The following is an 11,166-nucleotide window of genomic DNA, read 5'->3' on the forward strand; positions in this document are numbered from 1 at the left end:
ACCAAAACAACAGACATGATCCATTGTTTTCGCAATGTTTCTTCACTTTACAGTTATGATTTTGATTTCCGTAACGTACAGTAGTACAAACAGGAACATTTTTCTTCCTTTGCATATGCAAAATATATTTACTTTATGTTTGCATTTTTACTATATATGTGCTTACAGTATGCTGTTTCACATGTATTGAGTCATGTTCAAATTTAAAACAATTTTTTTTTGCATTTGTGTTCCTTTCTTGTTTGAGTAAACACAAACAATATACAGCATAACAACAACATCTAAGTCTTTACACTGAAATAGGTTCTGATAGTAGTGTTTTGAATATGTCACATTAGTTTGATCTCGATTGTCACTAAGTTAGATTCATTTGATGTGTGTGTGTGTGTGTGTGTGTGTGTGTGTGTGTGTGTGTGTGTGTGTCTCATTTGTATGCATAGTTTGTATGCATAGTTGGGGAAAATTGTCTGTTTTGTGTTTTGAATACCTGCGATGTGGTTTCAGCAAACGCGTTTTAACAATTGGGAAAAACTGTCAAATATGTGGAAACAACGTTGATTCAAACTAGAGTTATAGTGTCAGGGAGTTGCGGACTACACCTGCACGTTCTACCCCATCACTGTTCTCCTTGGTGGGACGTCTCTGTCCAACGAGCCAATCATGGGCCCCCCCCCCCCCCCACACTTTACGCCTGTTGAAGCCTAGATGTCCCCAGGTTCTTGGAAGAGCTGTCCAGTTATCTCATTATAGGGTTACCTCTTTTCTTAGTAGCTGGTGAGGGCGGCTTAACTCAAGCAGATTATGAGAGAGTCAATGCAGCAAGAGTCAGCCACTTGAAGCGTTGTTCTCCACTACACCTCACCTCGCCTCCGGCTCTGCTCCCTCCGCCAACCTTTCTAGCTAGCTCTCTCTGCAGGCAGGCCCCAGACCCCAGGCCCACCTCTCTCTCCTAGGCAGAAGCAGGACGTGTCTGTAGGAATAAGAAAGAATGGGGGCCTACGAGTCTAACCTGGACGATATCCTGGCAGAGGACATGCACCACTGGTACAACAAGTTCATGAAAGAGTCTCCTTCGGGACTCATCACGTTGTTTGAGTTGAAGACTATGCTGGAGATGCAAGGGATGACAGAAGAAGCTAGCAGCTACGTCGACCAGGTCTTCTTTACCTTCGACATGGATGGGGTAAGAAAACCCTTGTTCGTTCTCTCTCTCTCTCTCTCTCTCTCTCTCTCTCTCTCTCTCTCTCTCTCTCTGTCTCTCTCTCTGTCTCTCTGTCTCTCTCACTTTCTCTCTCTCTCTGTCTCCTCTCTCTCTCTGTCTCTCTCTCTGTCTCTCTCTCTGTCTCTCTCTCTGTCTCTCTGTCTCTCTGTCTGTTCAAAGACATGGTTCCACCAGGAATAGAAAGATGAGCATTGGCAACTGATGGATGATTCATTAATTAAGTATAAATTGAAAAAATTAAGTTGAAAAATATATATTTTTAAATAGAAATCCAAAATGGATGGTGTTGAGAGATAGATGGGAGGGGTTGAATGGAGCTAAAGGGTGGGACTAATAACAAGATAAACAATGTAAAACATACAGGGGTCTGTAAAATGTATATAGGTTCAGAACTTTTTTTGAAATAGCACAGTTACAAATAGAAACTGGATGGGCATCAGAAATAGAGGAAGGACTAAAAACAAACAAAATGTAACTATTGTAAAATAGATTGTGTCTGTAAAATGTGTATAAGATATATAACCTGAAGGTAGAAGCCTAAGTGTTTATTGGTTGACTCCAATTGGGGGAAGGGTTGTAGGGTTTGTGGGGAATAATAAAGGTATATTCTTTAAAAAGTATGTATGTCTATATAGGTATGTGTATGTATATATGTGTATATGGATGCATACGTGTATGTATGTGGATATATATGTTTACCCTAAAAATATATGGGGGATCGGAAATGATGCAGACAATTACATTGATGGAAGCAATATTCTTTCCGCAATACTAAGCTGATCCACCATTTAAAAAAAATAAAAAATAAAAATGAAAGTATGAATTGATTTGATTCATATATTATTATTAACTGGGTGGGGTCCAGCCCTGAATGCTGATTGGCTGAAAGCCGTGGTATATCAGGGTGTGACAAAACCACGGGTATGACAAAACATTTATTATTACTGCTCTAATTACGTTGGTAACCAGTTTATAATAGCGATAAGGCACCTCGGGGGTTTGTGGTATATGGCCGATATACCACGGCTAAGGGCTGTATCCAGGCACTCCGTGTTGCGTCGTGTTTAAGAACAGCCCTTAGCCGTGGTATATTGGCCAAATACCACACCTCCTCTGGTCTTAATGCTGAAATATAGCCCTGTTCAAGATGCTCACAGCGCTTACATGGTAAGGAGAGAAACTCACCTCATTCACCACCAATGTGTGCCTTAATTAATGCTAACCACACATCAGCTAAGCAGCTAACCAGACATCAGCTAACCACACATCAACTCACTGCACATCAGCTAACCACACATCAGCTAACCACACATCAGCTAACCACACATCAGCTCACCACACATCAGCTAACCACACATCAGCTCACCACACATCAGCTAACCACACATCAGCTAACCACACATCAGCTCACCACACATCAGCTAAACACACATCAGCTCACCACACATCAGCTAACCACACATCAGCTAACCACACATCAGCTAATCAGCTAACCACACATCAGCTAACCAGCTAACCAGACATCAGCTAACCACACATCAGCTAACCACACATCAGCTAACCAGCTCACCACACATCAGCTAACCACACATCAGCTAACCAGCTAACCACACATCAGCTGACCACACATCAGCTAACCAGCTAACCACACATCAGCTAACCACACATCAGCTCACCACACATCAGCTCACCACACATCAGCTCACCACACATCAGCTAACCAGCTAACCACACATCAGCTAACCACACATCAGCTAAGCACACATCAGCTAACCACACATCAGCTCACCACACATCAGCTAACCACACATCAGCTAATCACACATCAGCTAATCAGCTCACCACACATCACTAACCACACATCAGCTAACCACACATCAGCTAATCAGCTCACCACACATCAGCTAATCAGCTAACCACACATCAGCTAACCACACATCAGCTAATCAGCTAACCACACATCAGCTAACCACACATCAGCTAACCACACATCAGCTCACCACACATCAGCTAATCAGCTAACCACACATCAGCTCACCACACATCAGCTAACCACACATCAGCTAACCACACATCAGCGAACCACACATCAGCTAATCAGCGAACCACACATCAGCGAACCACACATCAGCTAACCACACATCAGCTAATCAGCTAACCACACATCAGCTAATCAGCTCACCACACATCAGCTAATCAGCTCACCACACATCAGCTAATCAGCGAACCACACATCAGCTAACCACACATCAGCTAATCATCTAACCACACATCAGCTAACCACACATCAGCTAATCAGCTCACCACACATCAGCTAACCACACATCAGCTCACCACACATCAGCTCATCACACATCAGCTAACCACACATCAGCTCATCAGCTAACCACACATCAGCTCACCACAGGATGCCATCATCCACCATGCCCCCTTGAACTTTCTAAGCCTGTAGCTCAGGTTGAAAGACTTCACTAATATAACATATGACTGATGACTTACCTGTAAGAAACTGTTATAATCTTCATATAACTCAGTTATGAACCCTTTGAATGCTGTCTTATTGTTGACCTAGACCTTCATGTCTTATTGTTGACATAGAGCAGTGGTTCCAACATTTTTCATAGTCCCGTACCCCTTCAAACATTCAACCTCCAGCTGTACCCCCTCTAGCACCAGGGTCAGCGTACCCCTTCAAACATTCAACCTCCAGCTGTACCCCCTCTAGCACCAGGGTCAGCGCACTCTCAAATGTTTTTTTTTTTACCATCATTGTAAGCCTGCCACACACACACACTATACAATACATTTATTAAAGATAATAATGAGTGTGAGTTTTTGTCACAACCCGGCTCGAGGGGAAGTGACCAAGAGCTCTTAAAGGACCAGGGCACAAATAATAATATAATAATAATCAATAATGTTGCTCTTTATTTAACCATCTTACATATAAAACCTTATTTGTTCATTGAAAATTGTGAATAACTCACCACAGGTTAATGAGAAGGGTGTGCTTGAAAGGATGCACATAACTCTGCAATGTTGGGTTGTATTGGAGAGAGTCTCAGTCTTAAATCATTTTCCACACACAGTCTGTGCCTGTATTTAGTTTTCATGTTAGTGATGGCCGAGAATCCACTCTCATATACAGTGGAAGTCAGAAGTCTACATACACTTAGGTTAAGAGTCATTAAAACTCATTTTTCAACCACTCCACAAATTTCTTGCTAACAAACTATAGTTTTGGCAAGTTGGTTAGGACATCTACTTTTTGCATGACACAAGTCATTTTTCCAACAATTGTTTACAGACAGATTATTTCACTTATAATTCACTGTATCACAATTCCAGTGGGTCAGAAGTTTACATACATTAAGTTGACAGTGCCTTTAAACAGCTTGGAAAATTCCAGAAAATGATGTCATGGCTTTAAAAGCTTCATTTGAGTCAATTGGAGGTGTACCTGTGGATGTATTTCAAGGCCTACCATCAAACTCAGTGCCTCTTTGCTTGACATCATGAGGAAATCAAAAGAAATCAGCCAAGACCACAGAAAAAAAATTGTAGACCTCCACAAGTCTGGTTCATCGTTGGGAGCAATTTCGCCTGAAGGTACCATGTTCATCTGTACAAAAAATTGTACGGAATTATAAATACCATGGGACCACGCAGCCGTCATACCGCTCAGGAGGGAGACGCGTTCTGTCTCCTAGAGATGAATGTACTTTGGTGCGAAAAGTGCAAATCAATCCCAGAACAACAGCAAAGGACCTTGTGAAGATGCTGGAGGAAACAGGTACAAAAGTATCTATATCCACAGTAAAACGAGTCCTATATCGACATAACCTGAAAGGCCGCTCAGCAAGGAAGAAGCCACTGCTCCAAAACCGCCATAAAAAAGCCAGACTACGGTTTGCAACTGCACATGGTAGACAAAGATCGTACTTTTTGGAGAAATGTCCTCTGGTCTGATGAAACAAAAATATAACTTTTTCGCCATAATGACAATTGTTATGTTTGGAGGAAAAAGGGGGAGGCTTACAAGCCGAAGAACACCATCCCAACCGTGAAGCACGGGGGTGGCAGCATCATGTTGTGGGGGTGCTTTGCTGCAGGAGGGACTGGTGCACTTCACAAAATAGATGGCTTCATGAGGAAGGAAAATTATATGGATATATTGAGGCAACATCTCAAGACATCAGTCAGGAAGTTAAAGCTTGGTCGCAAATGGGTCTTCCAAATAGACAATGACCCCAAGCATACTTCCAAAGTTGTAGCAAAATGGCTTATGGACAACAAAGTCAAGGTATTGGGGTGGCCTTCACAAAGCCCTGACCTCAATCCTATAGAACATTTGTGGGCAGAACTGAAAAGGTGTATGTGAGCAAGGAGGCCTACAAACCTGACTCAGTTACACCAGCTCTGTCAGGAAGAATGGGCCAAAATTCACCCAACTTATTGTGGGAAGCTTGTGGAAGGCTACCCGAAATGATTGACCCAAGTTAAACAATTTAAATGCAATGCTACCAAATACTAATTGAGTGTATGTAAACTTGTGACCCACTGGGAATGTGATGAAAGAAATAAAAGCTGAAATAAATCATTCTCTCTACTATTATTCTGACATTTCACATTCTTAAAATAAAGTGGTGATCCTAACTGACCTAAAACAGGGAATTTTTGGTAGGATTATATGTCAAGAATTGTGGAAAAGCGTTGTTTAAATGTATTTGGCGTAAGGTGTATGTAAACTTCTGACTTCAACTGCGGCTGCAAAGGGCATCAGTGTATTTAACAGAGCGATTTGCCAAGGCAGGATACTCCGAGCGCAGCCCAATCCAGAAATCTGGCAGTGGCTTCTGATTAAATTAGATTTTCACAGAACCGCTTGTTGCAGTTTGGATGAAGCTCTCTTGTTCAGACATCGGTAAGTGGACTGGAGGCAGGGCATGAAAGTGATAACGAATCCAGTTGTTTGTGTCGTCCGTTTCGGGAAAGTATCTGGGTAATTGCGCACCCAACTCACTCAGGTGCTTCGCTATATCACATTTGACATTGTCCGTAAGCTTGAGTTCATTTGCAGACAAAAAAATCATACAATGATGGAAAGACCTGTGTGTTGTCCTTGTTAATGCAGACAGAGAAGAGCTCCAACTTCTTAATCTTAGCCTCAATTTTGTCCCGCACATTGAATATAGTTGCGGAGAGTCCCTGTAAACCTAGATTCAGATCATTCAGGTGAGAAAAAACATCACCCAGATAGGTCAGTCGTGTGAGAAACTCATCATGCAATTGAAAATTATGGTCAGTAAAGAAAACTTTAAGCTCGTCTCTCAGTTTAGAAAAACATGTTAATATTTTGCCCCTTGATAACCAGCGCACTTCTGTATGTTGTAAAAGCGTTACATGGTCGCTGCTCATATCATTGCAAAGTGCAGAAAATACACGAGTTCAGGGGCCTTTTGCTTTAACAAAGTTAACCATTTTCACTGTAGTGTCCAAAACATCTTTCAAGTTGTCAGGCAATACCTTGGCAGCAAGAGCCTCTCGGTGGATGCTGCAGTGGACCAACACGAACAGCAGCTACTTTTGACTCCATACGGACCATTAGTGGAATTCCCACGAGAGAGTAACGGCTAATGTGATTGGATGTTAATTATTTGACTAGGCTACCTGTATTTGACATTGTGTTGTTATTTCGCTGAACACTAGATGGTTTCATTTTATTTTCTGGCAGTGAAACGAGGCTACTCAGGCGAGGAAAAAAACATCACCAAATTGTATAACCTCATTGGAAATTTGGCGTACCCTCAGCACTCTGGGTATATCTGACATAGACCATCCACGAGAGGCAACTTTGAGAGGCATCCTTGAGAGGCAACTTTGAGAGGCATCCTTGAGAGGCAACTTTGAGAGGCATCCTTGAGAGGCAACTTTGAGAGGCATCCTTGAGAGGCAACTTTGAGAGGCATCCTTGAGAGGCAACTTTATTGGGCTATTATAATTACATTAGGTGTTGGTGTTAACCAGAAAGTTATAGTAAGTATCTCTTCTCTTTTTTTGTTGTTGTCTAACAATCATATTTATCTCTCCCTCTCTCTCTCTCTCTCTTCCAGGATGGATATATAGACTTCGTTGAATACATAGCAGCAGTCAGTCTGATGCTGAAAGGAGAAATCAACCAAAAACTGAAATGGTACTTCAAACTTTTCGATCAGGACGGAAACGGCAAAATTGACCAAGATGAAATGGGGACAATATTCAAGGTGGGCTTCTATATTTATTTATTATTTATGTAATTTAGTTGCTGTGATTTTATACAGGGATCTTTATCAGTCTCAGAGCCTTGAGGAACATTATAGACTCTCTATATCTCCACTGAAAATAGACTCCAGAGAGATTAACTGTGAAGGGATCAGAAAGGTTTAAATAGCCGACAACAAGACGGTACACATCAACAAAGGGTTGCTAATCTAATCCTAACCTAAATATATTCCTCACTACTGTATGTTGTCGATCAATTTGCTGCATTGCTAGCTAGCTACGCTGGAAATTATATAGCAGTAAAAGATACCGTAGAATTCAGAGTTGGATTCAGTTTCTTATTCATCCTGTTAGAGATGTCCTATTTAAGTCACCACAAAGACGCAGTCATTAAAAAAAATATGTCTTATCCTGTTTAGAGGAAACATTTCCTATAAGAGTATTTTTTTTGTTTTAAGGCTAATCGGTGAACTAAGAAAGTAGAGTGTTATAAACAAATACTTAACAGTAACTGACTGTTGTGGATTGGCTTGATAGCTTCAAACAGTCCAAACGGTCAATGGACTCTATCTGAGGATATATTCTGGGGCCTAGTGTTTACGCTTTACATCTCAGAGTAGACCAATCGGACAGAACCGTCGTGCTACTGACTACTCAAGCCCTTATATGGTAACAGAGTCCTCAATTATCCCGCCTTCCTCCTAAAGTGTGCACTTGTTCACTTCCTTTCACTGATTTGAAAGGAAATGACTGGTAAAAAAAAAAAAATATGGTGGAAAGTAATGAATGAGTGCACACTGCAGGAGAATATAGGTCCCAAAGTGATGTGGGGCCTCACTATAGACACGATCATGTTTAAATGCTGTTGTATACCTCAGACACAGTAGACCTGATTGATTGATATTTGGGTAAAACAATTTGTATAAACAGTTAAAAACAATTGAAAAGTACCAAGAAAACCCAGAGGATGACAGAACCCCAGAGGATGACAGAGTCCCAGAGGATGACAGAACCCCAGAGGATGACAGAGTCCCAGAGGATGACAGAACCCCAGAGGATGACAGAACCCCAGAGGATGACAGAACCCCAGAGGATGATAGAACCCCAGAGGATGACAGAGCCCCAGAGGATGACAGAGTCCCAGAGGATGACAGAGTCCCAGAGGATGACAGAGTCCCAGAGGATGACAGAACCCCAGAGGATGACAGAACCCCAGAGGATGACAGAACCCCAGAGGATGACAGAACCCCAGAGGATGACAGAGTCCCAGAGGATGACAGAACCCCAGAGGATGACAGAACCCCAGAGGATGACAGAACCCCAGAGTCCCAGAGGATGACAGAGTCCCAGAGGATGACAGAACCCCAGAGGATGACAGAACCCCAGAGGATGACAGAACCCCAGAGGATGACAGAGTCCCAGAGGATGACAGAACCCCAGAGGATGACAGAGTCCCAGAGGATGACAGAACCCCAGAGGATGACAGAACCCCAGAGGATGACAGAACCCCAGAGGATGACAGAACCCCAGAGGATGACAGAGTCCCAGAGGATGACAGAGTCCCAGAGGATGACAGAGTCCCAGAGGATGACAGAGTCCCAGAGGATGATAGAGTCCCAGAGGATGACAGAACCCCAGAGGATGATAGAACCCCAGAGGATGACAGAACCCCAGAGGATGACAGAACCCCAGAGGAAGACAGAACCCCAGAGGATGACAGAACCCCAGAGGATGACAGAACCCCAGAGGATGACAGAACCCCAGAGGATGATAGAACCCCAGAGGATGACATGAAAGTATAAAAACACTTATTTCTAATGATATTCTCTGTGACTTCAGCTGTTTGTTCTGTTTTGATTACTTCAGGCCATCCAGGACATCACCAGATGTTATGACCCTCCTACGGAGGAGATTGTGACCCTCATTTATGAGAAGGTTGACATAAATAACGAAGGTAAGAATGATCAACATTTAGAGAAGTACATTTATTGAAATGGGTGAGCTTACACATAAAACAGATAGGTATTCCCAGGGGTTGGAATTTAAGTTAGCTTTTTAATGTTTTAATTGCTATCGTCTAGGAAGCCAATGTATATCTTGTTCTATGTATTTTTAATTCTTCACACCTCCAGGTGAGTTGACTCTGGAGGAGTTTATCGAAGGAGCCAGGGACCACCAAGACATCATGGAGATGTTGGGAAAGATGATGGACCTCACCAACGTTCTAGAGATCATTGTCAACGGACAGAAAAAGCAGGTCAAATCACCCGAATGACGATGACGTCACTTCCTGTTGCACTTCCTGTTTGATGGACTCAGAATTTACAGAAACGCAACGCAGAAAGTTTGTTGAGAAAGAATAGGATTGTCTTGGACGGAAAGCAATTATAGTGGAATGTTTAATATATAATATATGGAGGAAATTTATAAAAGAACAAACGACGAACTTGAGCATCTTGATGAGAAGGCGAATATACATGAATGGGAGGGAGCCATGTCCCAAATCTCCATCGACCAAGAAGGCTGAGTTGATGTAAGGATAACGGAACCATGCCAGGAGGCCATGTGACCCGTCTTGCCGACTCTATGTTCTCTATTTCTACATCCCAATTGTATTTTCACCCTTTTCCCAAAGTCCCATCATAGATTTAACCACGGTGGAAACCCTCTAGGCAATGATTACACCAATTAAATACTTTGAGATCAACGACAGGAAGTGTGAAAGTGCAAGTGTAGAGAATTGGGATGCAGCCTATATGTTCTCTCTGTGTGTATCACTTGAGTGGAGCAGAGGAGAGACCTTTTCCTCATCTTCCTCCTCTTCCTCCGTCTGGTGCTCTCACAGTCACCACAGCTCTCTCTAGTTGTCCTCCTGTTCTCACAGTCACAACAGCTCTCTCTAGTCCTCCTCCTGCTCTCACAGTCACCACAGCTCTCTCTAGTCCTCCTCCAGCTCTCACAGTCACCACAGCTCTCTCTAGTCCTCCTCCTGTTCTCACAGTCACCACAGCTCTCTCTAGTCCTCCTGCTCCTGCTCTCACAGTCACCACAGCTTTCTCTAGTCCTCCTCCTCCTCTCTCAGTCACCACAGCTCTCTCTAGTCCTCCTCCAGCTCTCACAGTCACCACAGCTCTCTCTAGTCCTCCTCCTGCTCTCACAGTCACCACAGCTCTCTCTAGTCCTCCTCCTCCTCTCTCAGTCACCACAGCTCTCTCTAGTCCTCCTCCAGCTCTCACAGTCACCACAGCTCTCTCTAGTCCTCCTCCTCCTGCTCTCACAGTCACCACAGCTCTCTCTAGTCCTCCTCCTGCTCTCACAGTCACCACAGCTCTCTCTAGTCCTCCTCCTCCTCTCTCAGTCACCACAGCTCTCTCTGGTCCTCCTCCTGCTCTCACAGTCACCACAGCTCTCTCTAGTCCTCCTCCTGCTCTCACAGTCACCACAGCTCTCTCTGGTCCTCCTTCTGCTCCTCCTCTCAGTCACCACAGCTCTCTCTAGTCCTCCTCCTGCTCTCACAGTCACCACAGCTCTCTCTAGTCCTCCTCCTGCTCTCACAGTCACCACAGCTCTCTCTGGTCCTCCTCCTGCTCCTCCTCTCAGTCACCACAGCTCTCTCTAGTCCTCCTCCTGCTCTCACAGTCACCACAGCTCTCTCTAGTCCTCCTCCTCCTGCTCTCACAGTC

At 43.5% G+C, this 11,166-nt stretch overlaps 1 protein-coding gene across 1 annotated transcript; it reads left to right on the forward strand.

Annotated features, from left to right (window-relative positions):
• Window positions 1-795: 795 nt before the first annotated feature.
• guca1c (guanylate cyclase activator 1C) lies at window positions 796-9,836 on the forward strand. The gene is made up of 4 exons (XM_029716061.1): window positions 796-1,183; window positions 7,336-7,485; window positions 9,350-9,437; window positions 9,616-9,836. The coding sequence occupies exons 1-4, from the start codon at window positions 989-991 to the stop codon at window positions 9,756-9,758; spliced, it is 576 nt and encodes a 191-aa protein (XP_029571921.1). The 5' UTR covers window positions 796-988; the 3' UTR covers window positions 9,759-9,836.
• The last annotated feature ends 1,330 nt before the right edge of the window (window positions 9,837-11,166 follow it).

This window comes from Salmo trutta, chromosome 26 (genome assembly GCF_901001165.1).
Source record: "Salmo trutta chromosome 26, fSalTru1.1, whole genome shotgun sequence".
Taxonomy (NCBI): domain Eukaryota; kingdom Metazoa; phylum Chordata; class Actinopteri; order Salmoniformes; family Salmonidae; genus Salmo; species Salmo trutta.

Coding starts and splice junctions, on each gene's coding strand:
- guca1c (XM_029716061.1), top strand. CDS start 989: ATGGGGGCCTACGAGTCTAACCTGGACGATATCCTGGCAGAGGACATG. Junction 7,486..9,349: donor AAATGGGGACAATATTCAAG/GTGGGCTTCTAT, acceptor TGATTACTTCAG/GCCATCCAGGACATCACCAG. Junction 9,438..9,615: donor GGTTGACATAAATAACGAAG/GTAAGAATGATC, acceptor TCACACCTCCAG/GTGAGTTGACTCTGGAGGAG.